At 36.1% G+C, this 17,141-nt stretch overlaps 1 protein-coding gene and 1 long non-coding RNA gene across 3 annotated transcripts in view; one reads left to right on the forward strand and one right to left on the reverse strand.

Annotated features, from left to right (window-relative positions):
• The window catches only part of CAP2 (cyclase associated actin cytoskeleton regulatory protein 2), a 71,760-nt gene extending 55,457 nt beyond the window's left edge, over positions 1-16,303 (reverse strand). Inside the window, exons 1-2 of the mRNA XM_072411647.1 lie at positions 16,073-16,303; positions 332-464 (exon numbers count right to left, since the gene is read on the reverse strand). Of these exons, the coding sequence (XP_072267748.1) occupies positions 332-455 (124 nt within the window). The 5' untranslated portion in view covers positions 456-464; positions 16,073-16,303. The remainder of the gene's footprint in view (positions 1-331; positions 465-16,072) is intronic.
• Positions 7,758-15,118, forward strand: LOC140332003 (uncharacterized). 2 transcript variants are annotated; one of them, XR_011921011.1, is made up of 3 exons: positions 7,758-7,852; positions 13,825-13,981; positions 14,917-15,118. It is a non-coding gene; the product is annotated as an uncharacterized lncRNA (long non-coding RNA). The 2 variants fall into 2 exon arrangements; XR_011921012.1 differs by lacking the exon at positions 7,758-7,852 and adding an exon at positions 11,760-11,788.
• Positions 16,304-17,141: the final 838 nt, after the last annotated feature.

Consider the following 17,141-nt stretch of genomic DNA (forward strand, 5'->3'; position numbering starts at 1 on the left):
AGTGAATGGCTTTGTTCAGCACTAGCACTGCCACGGGAAATGTAAAAAATTACAAGCTTATTCTAACCCACATTTCACTGGCTAGACAGCTAGAACAATGATGTTGCAAAGCGTTACTCCAAACCACTACTGTTTGAAAAATTCCCAAATATTTCCAAATATTCCATCAGATTAACAGAGATGCTCTGTGTTTTTCCTTAAAAGATTTATTTTTCAACTCTTTATTTTCCATTTTACCCATATAAACTTTAGTCCTACTATTCCTTATTGTGCTATAAGGTATGCATAATTACTAAAGTATGGGTTTGTAAAAAAAGATAATATACTTTACCTCCATCAATGCCATTGACAACATTATTTTCTGCTGACTTGGAAAAGGTGGACGAAGCCAAGGCAGTCTCAAAACGAATAACAGCTTTCTCCAGTCTTTCCATCAATCCTTGCACATCTGCCATCTTGCACACCTAAAGTAAAAAAAAAAAAAAAAAAAGAACAGACGTTAGTTTATTTTCTATTACATGTAGGTGACACCTCAGGCCAGATTCTTGCATAGGCCACCAAGGCTGCAGCTTGAGGTGCTATCATGCCATCCCTATATCCTGTGGCTGGCTGCCAATAGCACATTCTAATGTATAATAAAAGATTTTGGAATTCCATTAGTCAGCCAGTGCCAGATAGATTGGTCCCTTTTATTGCTGCTCCAGCAGACGTTTTTTTTTAATCATGGTGACTTATAACCTTCTGTTTGATCACACTAGGTCTGCAGGACAGCAGTATAGGGTAACAATGCTGCTCCTCCATATAAATAGTATAGGCCATGAGTGTTGTTACAGAAAAATAAGCAGCATGATACATTTAGGCTCACCTGGTAACAATAAAACCCCCAAAAGCCTGGAAACAATGAATCCAGCCACCAGCTTGTTAAGCTTCAATATTTTACACTTTGTTACAAATTAATTTGCTTTATTAGCTACTGGAGCAGGGTTTAAGAGTTACCCTAATCTTGTGGAAGGCAGCTTTTAGGTACCAAAGCAGAGCAGATGTACGGGTACTCCATGCCCAGTCCAGATGGGTCATGTGTGTTCTAAAGTTGGCCAGCTATTTATTCAGTATATACTGTATATATCACTGACAGTTTTGTTATTAGTCTGTTAAAAACAAATAAAACAATTATGTAATAAATATGCAGATTACAGGTTAGGTAAGTTTTACAGATATAGATATCTGGCTGAAAACTGCTAGATGACATATAGCCAAAATAGAAATAATAAATTAGCCTAGACTGACTCATCAAGAATATGTAACAGTTTAGGTAGAATTTAATGGACATGTGGGCACCCATGTCATGGTTAAGACACCAGGCCATGTTCCAGCTCTCAAATGCTATCTAGGGATGGGAAACTGAAAAAAAAACCCATTGTTCTACGCTATATATACTGAGCCAGAAAAATCAATACAAACTGGCAATTAATTAGTGATCAGTAGGTATGACAAATAATAACTTGGTTGGCAGTCTGTTAACTCTTTAAAAAAACACAGAAAGGTGCACAACACTAAATACTTGATAAAACCTTTCCCCAATTTGCTGTGATTGGCCAAAACATGCCAACAGCCATATTTGTAGCATTTAATGTAATGGTGAATGTTTATTCTATACCCAGTACTTAGGGGACTAAAGCTGCGTACACACGTCCAATTTTTATCGTTGGAAATGAATGACGCATGAACGACGAAATATTCATATATATACATATATATAAATAAATATATTTATCTCTCCATATATATATATATCTTTCTCTCTATATATCTATATAGCTATTGGTTCCAGCGCAGTACTTCATCCTGTTTTTTCCAGCGGAGTGTGTACAAAATCTTTGAACGATCGTGACGTTATCTGTATGTACAGGGTTGGTGCTATACGATCGTTCGCAGATATCGTGAAAGGATCGTTCGTCGTTCGTTTACAAACGATAATAATTGGAAGTGTGTACGTAGCTTTAGGGCACATGTCTAAATTTTGAAAGCCGTAGTCTCACTCAAAATTAGTCATCTCTACAGTGGCTGTCTGCCATAACAATATGTTATCAGTTCTACAATAATATGACCAAAAAAGTTCTTCTTCGCTTTAAAAAATGTAAAACAAATGTAAAACAAAACTTCCTGAAACTTCCCGAGATGTAATTCACAGAATCTGTTTTTGTACTTTATGTTCTTTCATCTGATACAAGTGACATCCTAATAACATTTGACAGAAAAAGAAACACTATGTCTTGGGTACATGATGTACCCATTCATGAAAATAGCAATATTGTACATTCAAGAAAAATTCTAGTTCATTCAGTCAAGTTAAATAGCCTACATGTGAAGAGGTCAAAAGACAGGCAGATTACAAGATTAGTCATACACAGCAAAGGATACAAAAATAAAAACACCATGTGCTCAAAGTTTACATGAAGTCAGCAGATAAATTTAACACCTCCAACAGAGCAGAGATTTCTTAGTTCCACATATGGCATGGGCCCTAACCTTAGTTCAGTTAGGATGCATTTGGCTTCCACCATTAGGGCCTCAGAATTAGGCTGGCTTTCATGATGGCGTTGGGGCTTACTCTCATATCAATATATAGGTGGAACTAACAAACCTCTGCAACTTTGGAGGTGTTAGGTTTATCAGCAGATTTCCATGGTTCATTGCCCTGCCCTGTGAGCTATTCACAAGTGAAGTTACCTTATACAAGTGAACTATTCTTTTTCTTGTCTTTGTTACGGTGTATGAAGTAACATTCAGAAGCTAAGGGTCCATTGGCCCCTGGGCAACCTCAGGTGGGTTCACTCTTAAGCTCCTTCTCTATTTAGATATGAGTTCAATTGTGGAAGCACTCATTGTTTGGTTAGGATGCACGTGGCTTTCATCATTAACGTAGAGACCCCAGAATGGGATTGACCTTGGGGGCTTACCCTCATATCAATAGATATGTAAAACTAACAAATCTCAGCTATATTGCTAGGTTTATCCACTGGTTTTATGTAAACTTTGGGCCATGGTGTTTTTATCTATGAAAGAATATTTGTACTTTTTTGGCTCATATATTAGACAAGCCTGGTGAAAGCCATGTAAAAATATCTAAAACCATTAAAGTTTTTCTTTACAGTGCTTAATTTTATGAATCAAAATGCAATCCCGGACAAAAATAACAAAAACATTTTAGACAATCATAAAAAGATAAAAAATAACAAAAGCTTTTCCTGACAGATACAGCTTTGGTCTGGATACTTCCCTGCTGTACTAGGATCATTCAACTCATTTACTCTGAGCCCAGCTTGTCCTGCACCCAACCTTGTGACTCCACAGTGAAAACAGAAGTGCACAGTGATCAGCTAGCCTATCTGTCATTCTGCTCCCTCCTGACATCAGTATACTTTATACCAGCACTTGAACGCAATGGGTCTTTTTGCTGCTATTTCATTTCACACTGCCGGAAGGCTATACAGAAACTACAAGAAGCTGATATCAGATCAAATTTAGGCTGCTTGCATTTAAAAGATACAGTTCACATAATAATGATCAGACAAAGCTGCATTTATTTGTGCCTTTCACATATGTCTTTAATTGCTAAGTTACCTTCAAAATCATCTTTCCTGGAATGTTGCACATGAAATATGTCATTTGTCAGATCACAATCCCATCCACCCAATCCCACCACACATACTGTATGTCACAATTGACCATACGAGCACACACGTTATAGTTATTCATATATATCTTACTAACGGTTTTATTTTACATATTTATATATATAGCAGATGACCCATCTGGATATAAAGCGTAATATTTGGAGATCTACAGTTATATGTGTGTGCATATTTCAGCTGCAGCCTCTAATCTGGAATAAGTTAATTGGTGCACATGCTGAAGGTTTTTACTTATTTATTAATGCGAGGCAGATGGCTTTTCTTGGACAATACGTGCATTATTTTTGAAAGCTGCAGATATAAAGAACATATTACATGTTAGAATCACAGTGTCGTTTTTGTATGAGGTTCTTTGGGAGAATTCTTGTGAATAAGGCCCCTTGAGCTGGAGGTATTCACTATTCATTTATGGAGATATTTTCTGCCTGGTATTTATACAGTAAGTAATATATAGCAGGGATGTTCATATTACCACGAGCATTGAATATAAAGGTGCTATAGAATAAGTAATATTATGATATAGGTTCCCTGTTTGATTTTTGGTTCATCATGCTTTTGTATAGTATCTATATATGCACAATATATGCAATGCTACAGAAAAGATTCAGAGACTGGACATACTACAGTAGATAGTCAATGGTTGTGTGCATGATACTGGAGATTATCAAAGATTGTAGACATGCTACAGGAATAGTTAAAGGTCAGGAACAGGAGGTATGACACGTTAAAGAAGATGAATTCCACAAACAATTATTGTGATTACTCTAAATTATAAGTTATAATATATATATATATATATATATATATATATATATATATATATATAATATAATAAATTATTATTTTTAGTTTAACTTTCATGTTTACCCCTATTTAATGTACAGTGCTGTGTAATATGTTGGCGCTATATAAATCCTGTTTATTATTAATAATATTAATATAATTTAAAATCTACTGTGTGCTATGGTGCTACAGAACCTTTTATCCCTTTTAGTTTCCTGTTAACAAACTGAGATCATACATTTGATCACCTCCTACTTCATTGGACTAAAAGACCCGCATGCCTATGAAGACATGTGTTCTTTGTCATGATTGATCCTCTCACTGGATGAATGCAGCAATAAGACGAACTGCAAGCACAATTGGCCAATAAAACTAATGTTAATATTCTTTTTACCAATTTCCTTATATACATGGTTTGTATTCACTAATTGATCTGATTGCTGTAGGGGTTTGCCTTGATTTTTTTTTTGTTTAGTTAGGATTAGGTAAGCCTATAGAATCAGGTTTAATTTTTTATTTTTCTTCACTATATACTGACAACTGCCATGTGTACACAGTAAGTATGAAAGGGATGCAGGTTGGGAACCAAAGCTCTGTAAATTTACAGCAAGGGTTGATAATTTGTAAATGTTATCAAGTAGCTATTTAGGACATATCGTTAGGAAACCATAATATTTAGAAGGCAAACACATCAAGATAGACATATAGTGGGCTGCCATTGTTGCTTTTGCTGAAAACACTTGCTGTTATGCTTTCAATAACTACCATGCATTCTGAGTCACTGACCTGGGAACGGGTATGCAGATAGTGAAGTCAAGGTAAAGTTTGAGTTCCTCTGATCTCTATCTGCATATAATTTCCATATGGGAAGGACAGCCAGTGACCTTGCATTCTCAAATAGGGAGCTCAACATTGTCTCATTCGTTTCTAATTTGTTTAATACATTGAGTAATGTAATTTGGGTCTAATGGGTCATTACATTTTTTCATTCTTTAGTATCTTAGGAACCTTGTCGTTTCCATCCACGATTTATCAAGTAAAGTTTTCAATGTGACCACACATAAGCTAAGACAAACAGCAGTTCTTTCTCTTTAATACGCCCACTAAGGCTTTCAATGAATAATATTCTGTATCTGAGGACTAGCCAAGTGTACATGACCTACCACCATTAAAGTACAGGCAGCACACTGCTGAGTAAATGACAGATGGCTGGAGGAAGAGAATGCCCTAGTTCCATAAAACACATTTGTCAGTTTAGATTTTTTTTCTTCTAAAGCTATTTTTAAAATGAGAAAAAATGTCAGGCAAGCGTATGTGTATGAAATGAGCCCACCTCTAATTCCTGTTAATTAAAGCCTCAGAAATGTGCTAGCCTTGTGAAAGAAAGCAGATATCCTAGCATTCCTCCTCTGCATCCTTATGTCTCCAGGCTGTCATTTTTCCTGTACTACATGAATTTCTGCCACAAGGAAACTGTTCTAATTATTTGTATGTCAATCTAGGCCTTTTTTCTGACAGTATTATACTGCGCCACACTTAGCATTCATGCCTATGCACCATTAGAGGTAATCACCTTTTCTAAAGTACTGTGCGTGCCATGTAATTATACGTTCGTAACAAGTAAACTCATTATGTAGTCTATAGCGCAGAACACAGAACGTTTTAGGAAGCATTAAAATCAGGCAAATCTAAATTTTCTCAAAAACCATAAAAGAAATGACTAATTCAGAATTATAGACACCATGCTGCTTATGGTTAGGGATTATTGTATGGGAGACTGAACCTGATCACCTACACAAGTGTATAAAAATAATTTTCTACATCTTTTGTTCATATTCACAAGGGCATTCTACAGACTCCTGCATGTGTTCCATTGGACAGGATAATTGGCAGTTCTCCTGCAGTTACTATTTATTAGCACTGCGCTGTTAAACCGTTTAAAAGGCCATAAAATGTTACCTTAAGGGACTGCATGCATACAGCTGTCTAAAGGAAGAATTGTTCTGGTTTTTGCCCACCAACCAATCAGATTCTTGCTTTTTTTTCTCCCTTTCTGAGCTATAAACACAAAAGTAAAATTTGATTGGCTGTAATGATCAATAAGAGCTTTTTTTCTAACTTAAATGCACAACATCTCATGCTACATAGAGATGCTAGATTTTTATTGCCCAAGACAATCAATCTAGCATTAGTACAAATTATTAAAGAAATAGCACAGATTATAGCTATCTTTTTCTAATGTACTGGGAGGGGGGGGGGGGGGGCAGAGTGGAGTGGAGGTAAAATAAGATCTAGAAATTATGTTCTTGAAAATTATTTCATAGTAACCTAATTGCTTGCCCCATTGTTAATGACAATCTGTTAAGAAAGAAATATATAAGCAGCCACTGACCTCTCCTTCTAAAAACAACTAATTGCCAGGCTGTCATAATGATGCTTTTGCTTAAATGCTGTAAATCACTAACCTAGAACAAGTAAGTATGTAGGGTTATGAATTATCTCTATGTGTGTTCTTGACTCAAAGGCATCCAGATCACTAATTTTTCTCAAGCAATGTGATGTAATTCACCATGCACTGTGCAGATCGGGTAATTTATCCATAGCAATTACACCATAATCTAACAACATGCTGCATTTTCAACTCTAATCTAAATAGCAAGTTGCATTCAGACTGCTACAAAACTGATTATAACCCTGTATGGCCAGATACTATGTGATACTATGCAAATTAGCAGTCCTCTGATAGCATTTGGAAGGAAGTCCTATAAGGAGACATGATACAACCACCATCAAGTTAAAATATCTGCTGTGAAGCACTCTATATACTTAGATGCTCAGTTCTGTATTATTGTAACATTTCCTAGTATCGTAAACAGTGCAGTAACTCTAATTTATGAAAAGGAAATCAGATATTGCCCAAGACAGCCAAAGTTACATTTTTACAATTAAAAAAAATCACAGCTCCCCTCTGGCTATGGTCAACACACCTCCTTTATAATTAACACAACCGATACTTACAAACATTAATGTAAAATGAGTAAAATAATATAATAAAGTTACTTACAAACATAACATCTGAGTAATACATTGTATTCTGTCTACAGAAATCAACATAAACACCTTTAAAATGACATATTATGCTGCTAATTCCAGCAGAAATCAACATAAACACCTTTAAAATGACATAATATGCTGCTAATTCCAGTATGTTGTTCAGCTATGTATAATCTAACCTGCCTTGTATGTCTTTCAAAGAGAAGCTTTGCCAAATGACTGAAGCAAACATCATTTCAACAGCCTACATATTAGAACAAAGAGGTTTGGCTTCACATTGAGAACCTTCATCCAAAATGATTATGGAAAAAGATAGTGAGGTACAGTATATTAAATATACAATTTTATCATAATGTATTATTATGAAAATAAAATAAATTAATATTTTCAGAGCTGTATTACCATTATGACTGATACTGAAAATAGATTAGGTTTTCTTTAGATCAGTTCGCTTCTATTCACATGTGGAGTAGGCCTAAAGCTTAAAAGGAGATTGCAATGTTAAACTGGAACAAAAATTAAACCTAAATTAAAACTACTAAATCAAATCAGGCAGGTCATTATTGCAGAAATTGACAGACAATGTCCCTTTCTATAATAATCCCCATTTCCAGGAAACTCAAAAAGCTGAACTGCCAGGAATTAACAAACTTCTGCGCGTTGCATGGGAGTTACATAATCCCAGCCTAGCCAATCAAGATGGCTGAGGATTGTATTCAAGAAGAAGTAAAAGAGAAGATGCACAAAATGTGTTGACAAAGAACCCATACCTGTCGTGGCCCAGTTATGTGGCCATAATTAATACACAAAATGATTAGTTAAACCGGTAAGAGATTTTTCTTCCACTAATTTTCTTTTATATCTGCTCTTCCAAGCAAACAAAAGCAATACCATAGAGTCTGGAAAAAAAACTTAAAGCAGTATAACAATTTTGGTCATTTAAAAGTATTTTTTATAGAATGTCGCTTCGACATGGTGGTTATAACGTCATAAGCAGAGATATCAGCATCTCTATTCTAACTAAAAATCAGTGTGGGATCCTCAAACATTCAGGTCATAGCACGTTCCCCCCTTCACTGACTGCTATTATCCTTTTTTCCTGTAAATTCACAAAACCAATATATTCCTAGACTTGCAGTGAAAGCTTCTGAAACAGTGACAACTGGCCTACTATGCAGAATTGTTTGTACTTTTAGCAGTGGTGCTATATGGGCCACATGTGGAGAATACTGCAGGAGCATACTGATATTTGTTATCCTCTAAAACAGCCAAAATTCTAATAGAGATATGAAATGTGTAAAGTATTTACTGTTTTTTTATTGGCAATTTGCAGGGCAATGGTTTCTCACAAGACTCATAGAGGCAACAGATGTGACCTCTGCCACATGCTGCCAGCCTCCCCCAACATGTTGTCTGTGCCAAGATAAACTGTGTAAAAAGGTCAGGACATATGGGCTTAGTGGAACTGTGCCATCTATGCACTTCATGTACTTTACATACTCTGTGCAGCTATAGTATATATTTTTTCAACGGCTCACTTGTCTGTTAATCTAACATTTCCTGGTGGAGAAACAGATACTGCCACCCAACACATGGACCTTGAAGATTCTCCACCAAGGAAGGTCTCAGTAAAGGCCCAGTTAAATGCTGTATAACTAGACCCCTTGAAGTGTCTATTTCTTTTTCTAGTGAAACTGTTGTTACCATTACAATAAGAGCAGAGAAATCTCTCTAAGGAAGTACCAAAGAGCACTAAAACATGACAGGGGTGCCATTTCTTTGTTAAAGAAGTGGCTACTTACCCTAAATGACCAACTTGTCATCAAGCTTTGTTCTTTTTCTTACTGAAAACATGTTTTAAGGAAAATATGAAAAATTCCATTGCAGACCTTTTCAAAACATTAGTTGCCTGGCAGGCATCAGATTGACAGCCAGATGGCTAGTAATATCATAAGTAGGTCAGCAATAGTAGCCAACATATTGACAATCATATTAACAAATACACTCCATGACCATGTTTTACATTTTTAACATGTCACCAGTATTTTAACATTACATCTTCATTCTAACAGTGTTTACAGATGAAGATGATATTGCTGAGCCTACAAAATAAAATTGATGCATAGTATTAGTTCTTGTAATCTAAATTAATAAAAAAAGCAGGTAGGTCATGTTAAAAAAAGTAATTAAGCACCCTATTACTTAGGCTCAGGCTGTGTTGCTAAATGACTTAGGAAACCTGTTCTCAGAACATATGTAGGCTCAATTCTAATGCTGAGTCCTCCTTTTGAAAATGTCTGCTGCTTCTCAGTTGTGTTGCGGAACTAAACCTAGCCTAACTCATCTGTCCGTTTTCTCCTCGAGGGCTGCTGACATCCTCCTCTTCCTCTTCTGGATGATCTTTGACAATCATGATTGGCCATGTTGTGATGTTGCAACTCCCGCACAAGTGTGAAGGAGTTCCTTCAGCCCGGCACATGCAAAGTAAGCCAGAATTTTTCCTGGCAATCAAAGCTGGCGCTGTGCATGCACAAAATCAGAAACACTGAGATATCAGGCAGGTTGGAACCATTACTGCAGACGAAGGACATCACTTGCCCCTTTTCTGCAATATTGACCTGTCTGATCACTTTTAGTGAAATTACACTCCCATCAGCAAAGTAAGGGGCACTATGGCATATGTCCTTAATAGTACACATTATATACCATGTTCATGCTGTATGCAATCTTAGATAGTCCTGATCTTTTCTTTTTTTCTCAATTTGCTATTCAATTGGTACTTTGTAACCATTTTAGTGAAATTCTTCTCTAAAGTAGGCTCAGAGAAAGGGCCTGATTTATTAAAGCTTTCCAAGGCTGGAGAAGATTGACTGTCAAGGGAGAACCTGGGTGATCCATCAAACCTGAAAATGATTTCTTAAAAATCGTTTGCTATTAGTTAGCAAATGTTTTAATCATGAAATTGTTGGATTACCCAAGTTCTATCTTCCCCAGTCTTGGAGAGCTTTAATAAATTGTTCCTTATTATGTGGCCACATGAAACTCTCACTGTACACAGTATATAAGGACTATGTACAGTGTATACTAAAGTTAGGCCAAAAATGTATTAAACCAAGCACAGTATATTGAGTGCAGTGCAGCTATATGTATCATCACAGCATATATTTTCCTATTAAAAGTGTCCCTCTTTTCCAAGTTTTAAAGTAAAAATGTATGAATACAAGATAATTTTGTTAATTTCTGTGCATCTTGACTTAAATATCTCTTTGAGGAGCATTTCTGCAATAGACTTCCACTTTAGAGCTGAAAGGCTATGCCATACAGGTTTATACATACCAAGAAGTAAATGGCTTTGTAACAGTTGGAGAGGAAACAGAAGATGGTCACCCCAGTCCTCATCTTACTTTAGAGATGTGATCTCCGCACACATCACTGAATCTTGTATGAATCCTCCTAATTTGAATTATTCATTAAGACATTGAGCATTGTTTCTCTCATTCATCTACACCGTACTGTAATTGTAGAATTGTTCTAACACATACTGTATAATAATGTACACAGAAGTCTACCTAAAATGGTCATAGGTAAAATATAAGTATATGCATGAGATTGAACAGAACACATTGCAAACTAAAAATCAGTATTCTAATTTCTAATATAAAAGTATAAAGTAGTAAACTGGCAAAACAGCAACTTTACAACTATAAATACTAAATATTCCTTTTTTGCTATATTAAGTATGTTTCTGTTTTTTTAAACAACAATTAGGTGGTTTTATTCTAATTCCTGTTTTGCTGACTATATTGGGGCATAGACACAGGAGATGATCCCTAACAGGAAGGAGTCACTAAGAATGCATGGCTAGTGTATTAATGCATGTTATGTGCTTTACCATGTGTTGCTTTAATGGATGCCTTTCCACATGTAAGTGTGTAGGTTAAAGTAACATGCTACAACTGGAATTTATAGAAATGGAAAATTTGTGGCCATTAACCTAAATTAGGTGCCAACTGATAACATTCACAAGCTATACTGTTTTATGAAAACTATATGTGTATTGCTATTATATATATCAAGAAAAATATTATACTGAATACTAATATTACATGTATTATGGCTACATGTGTTATCAGAACAACATATTTTTCATGATGTGTTCGATTAAGTCATACTTACTGAAAAATGCCCAACAAACAAACACCCTTCCCTATTAAAATTTTTGAATTAGGGATCTGGAGATCAGGACTTCAATACAGGTATTTGTATCCTTTTTAACCATGCCTTTTTAATGCTTTTTTAATATACTTTAACAACGTCATATTATCACAAATCATAGTTTCTTTATATTTCCCAGTCCACATTTATAGAAACCAACCACACAGTACTTTCCTTTGGGATGACAAAATCTTCAACTGATGATTTATTTCTGAGTACAATTACCCTGAATACATTATTGGATGTTCTGACATTTCAAATATCAGTTGATCAAAACAGACTGTATTACTATAAAACAACTAATAAAAAGGCACAGGGTTTATCATAGATTAACTAACAATCTCCAGTTCATCATTCCCTCCTTAATTTCCTTTTTTAACATTCCCATTGCTTTAAGTATACAGATAATATGAATGTGTTTGTTCAACTTTAACAATGAAATACTTGTACTAGACTGGATGACTACAGTCAATGTGTGAAAGCAGGTGATGGGCCTCCACCTGCCTAGACAGCTGCATTAACATGGCAATGCTGCCTTAGATTTCCTTCAAAGTTCCTGAAAAAGTGTAAGGAAAACTGTTAATCAGAGATCACACCAACATGCTAATAATTTAATATCCACATGGTAATTATATTTAGGGACTGTGCTAAATCGTTCTCTTTCATGCTGCAGTAAAAATTCTTAGGTTCATTAAATGTCTGCACATATGTTAGCCATAGATGTGTAAAGATCAGTTCAGAGGCTTCAGCATACAGTACTACCGGTAGATGTTAGGCCTTAGGCCACATACACACGTGCAATAATTATCGTTGGAAAATGAAAGATTAACAATTATTCACGATTATATTGATAATCCACTAATAATGTACACAGTCTAGATACAATCGTTTGAACGATGTAGGAAGTGTACGGTGGAACCATCCAAGATCACTGAACGACCGTATACTCAATAGATGGCGAACGATCGTCGCCCAATCAGTTCAGGAAGGGCGGTCGTTTCCAACAATAATTTTTGAACGTGTGTATGTAGCCTTACTAACAGCACATTTACAGGTGTCAAAAGAAAGCATTCTGTGTACATCTCTCATATCCTTTTAAACAGGCCCCAGAGGTGGGGGGGGGGGGGGTGAATGAATGAACATTTACCAATGAATTTCCTTTACTTTAAACTCATAAGGCTGGTGTCATAATGTTCCTGCTACCATTTACACAAGTAGCTTAAGACAATAGAGCTCCATCTCAACTATAGCACCTAACAGGAGTACATACAGTACTTCCACCTTAAATATGGGACCTAACAGGAGTACAAAAAGTAATTCCAGCTTAACTATGGGACCTAACAGGAGTACATACAGTACTTCCACCCTAATTATGGGACCTAGCATGAGGACATACAGTACTTCTACCTTAATTTTGGAACCTAACAGTAGTACATGCAGAACTAGCACTGAAATAAGTTGAAGCGACCGTTGACTGTATGTTAATCCAACTACAGAGAATCTTGTTCCTTCTACACCCCATTCCTCCTTAGATCTTCTACAGAACTTACCTACAAGTGTTCATAGGTTACCACAGGATATTACATTGTAGTTTGGTGCCGACTAACCAAGTACAGGTCCAGGTACAGGATGCTGTATATTGGAATGGCCCTGCATATTGTTTATGGCTGACATTGATCCTGTGACTTAAGACTCTGAATCTGGAAGGTCACAAGCCCAATTGTCTGTTGTGTGTTTACATTATTTTGCCTCCTTGAACAGTAATGTGGAAAAGACTTTTATTTTTGTGCATGTGTTGTGAAATCTGAAGATTATGTTCTCCACAAGGCCTAAAGCTACAGAGGGCAATGTAAGCTTATTTTATTATAATACTAATATTGCTTGTTCAGTATATGTACACAATATTGACAGCGGTTCAGCTTAGGTATTTTTTTAAGTTTGACCTTGCACTCTATATAGAATTTATGGTGTGCTTCCCCCCTCCCACTTGCTGAAATGTTGCATATACTTAAAATAAAACACTTGTAGGGGGAACAAAGCTAGATAACAAACATGTATCCCTTTGGCTTCCATATAGCGGGAAGTGATGTCATCATTCTGCTGTCAAGACCCTGAGAAATGCTGAGTATTCTAAATCATGAAAGTATGCTACAGCAGAGCTACGTTCATCTTTAAGATTTGGGATTCTCAGAGTTTACTAATATCAACCTTGGTGACCTTATCATCCTTCAAAGGTGAAAAATTTATGTTTTTTATGTTATGTGTTGTTTCGACAAAGGGGTGGCAATGTCTGCTTCATCAAATTTAAAATGCAATAAAATAGGGATCCTACCATTCTTTTTTTAACTCCATAATAAAGGGCAGCAGGGTGTCTTGATACTGCCAGCAGTTGATAGTGTCCTGAAAGGTTCTGACTAGGTACAGTGGTATCAAAAGTTTGTAAACCTGTTATTTCCTTGGGTTTGGAGAGTAGTATCGTCAGTTTAAATATTAGTAGGTTTAATTATCAGGACTAAAAATAAAAACTGCAAATATCAGTCTACATGTCAATCTGATAATGCCTTTTCTTTTTTTTCTTTTTTCTTTTTTTTTTTTTTTAACTGTATGATACCTAAGCTACAGGGAGTCTTGTTACACCTCTTAGCAGATCCTGTATCCCACCCCTTCAGTTCTTCTAGTAATAATAAAACTGAAGGCAATGAAATAGCAGAGACTTTTCTAAATAATTTGATAAATAAATTATTTAGAACCAATGGTAGCATTCAAATTTGAAAACACAAGGGTATGTTGTACCCCACAAATTTATCTCATTAGGTGATTTAGAAATGTAAATGGATGAATATCGTTCTATACATTTTTAAATTTAAAATGTCTAATAAAAGACATTAATACAGAAGGAATACTAGAAATGCTGCTTGGATAAACACCAGCCAAGTTTCATTTTCATTTTGGGACCTACAGTGGGAAAATGAAACATGGAATCTGATAGGCTGATATGGACAACACCTTTACACATCTTTTTCCATTCATAGAAAATTTTTGAAAGTTGGTCAGTGTAATGTAAAGTACATTATATACAGAACATGGGAGTTACAGAATCACAGATTCAGAACAAATGTGCAGCAGGTAAAAGTCAAAATGAATGACTTATTTATACTGTTTGTTTTAGGTTACAGCCAATGTATCAGCATGGAAGCCAGGCAACTATCATTTTCAGAGGAAGAGGTCAGCAATGGTAGCCTATGTACTGGAAGATCTCGTTCACACTGACTGTAGGAAGGTGTTGGGCACCATTTCCCAACATAGCCCAAATGCAAGAACAAGGCCTTACGTTTTATTTACATCATTGAAATCAATAAAATGTCGGTATGTTTCGAAAAAAATTATAGAGCATGATGCATTTATGCACAGAAATGATAGTAACATAAAGAAAAAAAAAGTTAAAGAATGTACTGCAGCACCTGTACAAAACACAATACAACATAAAAACACATACCAGCATGTGGACAAGAAGCGCATGTTCACGTATGTGTTATGTAGATAAAAACTCTTAATGTGCATTATTTATATTACCTCTACACTGTATCACCTGGCAGATCATAGGATTTCATAAGAAGGGTGTAATTTCATTCCTTTTTTCCAGATCTGCTTAAGGATAGCCTAGGCCTTGACCTCACTGCCTAGGAATTCTCTTCCCTGTGGAAATAATCTAAATATGCTAACTGTTTTTATGATATAGCTCCAAAGAAAAAAAGGCAAAAAGTAATTATGTTACCTTCTCATTGTCATATCCTCACACTATATATACAAAATACAGAAAAGATACATGACAGTGTACTATCTAGGAATAATGCATTGGTGCTAGTCACATTTTGTTTTTTATGCTAAAATATATTACCAGTATAATAGCATACACTACATAAAATAATACATTGTATACATATATAATAAAATAATGTAATAATACAAAACAATAAACAACTTTTTAGAATTCATAAACAGTACTATGGCAGATAAGGTTATCACAGGTCATATATGAAACAAAAAATCCACCTTTTCACCATAAACTACAAATCAAACTGCAATGTGGATTTGGAGAGGCCTTTGCAATAGAAAAGGGAGGGGATAGGAGGGAGTCAGTGGTCATGCTTGATGACTTGAACCTAAATGTTGTCTAACGGAGGCAGTGATAGGAACTGTCATCTCTATTGACCCTGAACATGAAGATCACCCAGACACCCCCATTAATATACACCCTCCACCCCATGCTGATTATACCAGCCATTGCATAGAAGCCCTCTGCAGTCACACACAGATGATATTACCTGCTTTGTAAAGGCCAAGCTGATGCAGATCTGCTGTAAGCCAGTATTAGAAATGGAGAAGGAATAGCTGAGATGCAGGAGAGATGGAGGAGGCACATAAACACAGGCTGCAGTTCAATCCCTGTGTGTGTCAGTCATGAAGAAGAGATGGCTGTGCTTTCCGGCATCTCCAAATAAAGACAAGTGTTGTGGGGGCTGCAGGCAGGAGAGAAGGGGTGGGGAGGAGGAGGACAGGCATGGAGAGATGGACAGACTGTTACCAAACAAGCTGCTGCCTCTGTGCCATGTGTGTGCACTCAGCACTGCCACAGCTCACACACCACTGCAAGAACTGCCTGCCAATGACTGCCAGTGGAAATGCACCAGTAACCATATAGATTTAGTTTTTCCTAGTGTACAAGTACTATTTACAGTTAAAAGCAATTGATACAGAACCAGCATAATGCAATTTATGTTACATCAGGTGGAAAGCATCAGGTTTATTTCAAATGTGAATTCCAGGCAGACAGTAATGCAGCACTGTATTTATTATTACAGCACTAAATGCAATCTAAATTAAATGGAAGCAGGGAAAATGCAGAAACAGCCTCTTGTAGTCCCTGCATGGCGGAGCTCAGGAAGGGAGAGGTAGAAACACAATGGGCTCTATTTATAAAAAAGGGATTCAGACATTCCCTCAAACATTCCCTCAACAGTATCCCCCCGATCCATGTGTTTCAATGGCAGCAAATGATTCTCATGTGGGAATGTTTAAGGGAATGTCATATTCCCTGTTTTATTAATTCGAGCTCAAAGAGTCAATCAGATGTAATTTGCAACATGCAGATAAGAACAGAATCGTATGTAGATAAGATTATAGGAAAATTTATAGTGGTTCACTCAGTCGAACTAATAATCTGCATGTGAGGGGCTCACAGGGCAGGATAATTACAAACAAAAACAAACAAACAAAAATATAATTCAAAACCCTAGCTCACATGAAACCACATGACTACTCCTCAGCGCAAAAATTGCTGGTGCCACATATTCATTGATATTAGAGTAAGGGATAAGCTCATTGGTCTGCTAC

The sequence above is a fragment of the Pyxicephalus adspersus genome, chromosome 5, assembly GCF_032062135.1.
Source record: "Pyxicephalus adspersus chromosome 5, UCB_Pads_2.0, whole genome shotgun sequence".
Taxonomy (NCBI): domain Eukaryota; kingdom Metazoa; phylum Chordata; class Amphibia; order Anura; family Pyxicephalidae; genus Pyxicephalus; species Pyxicephalus adspersus.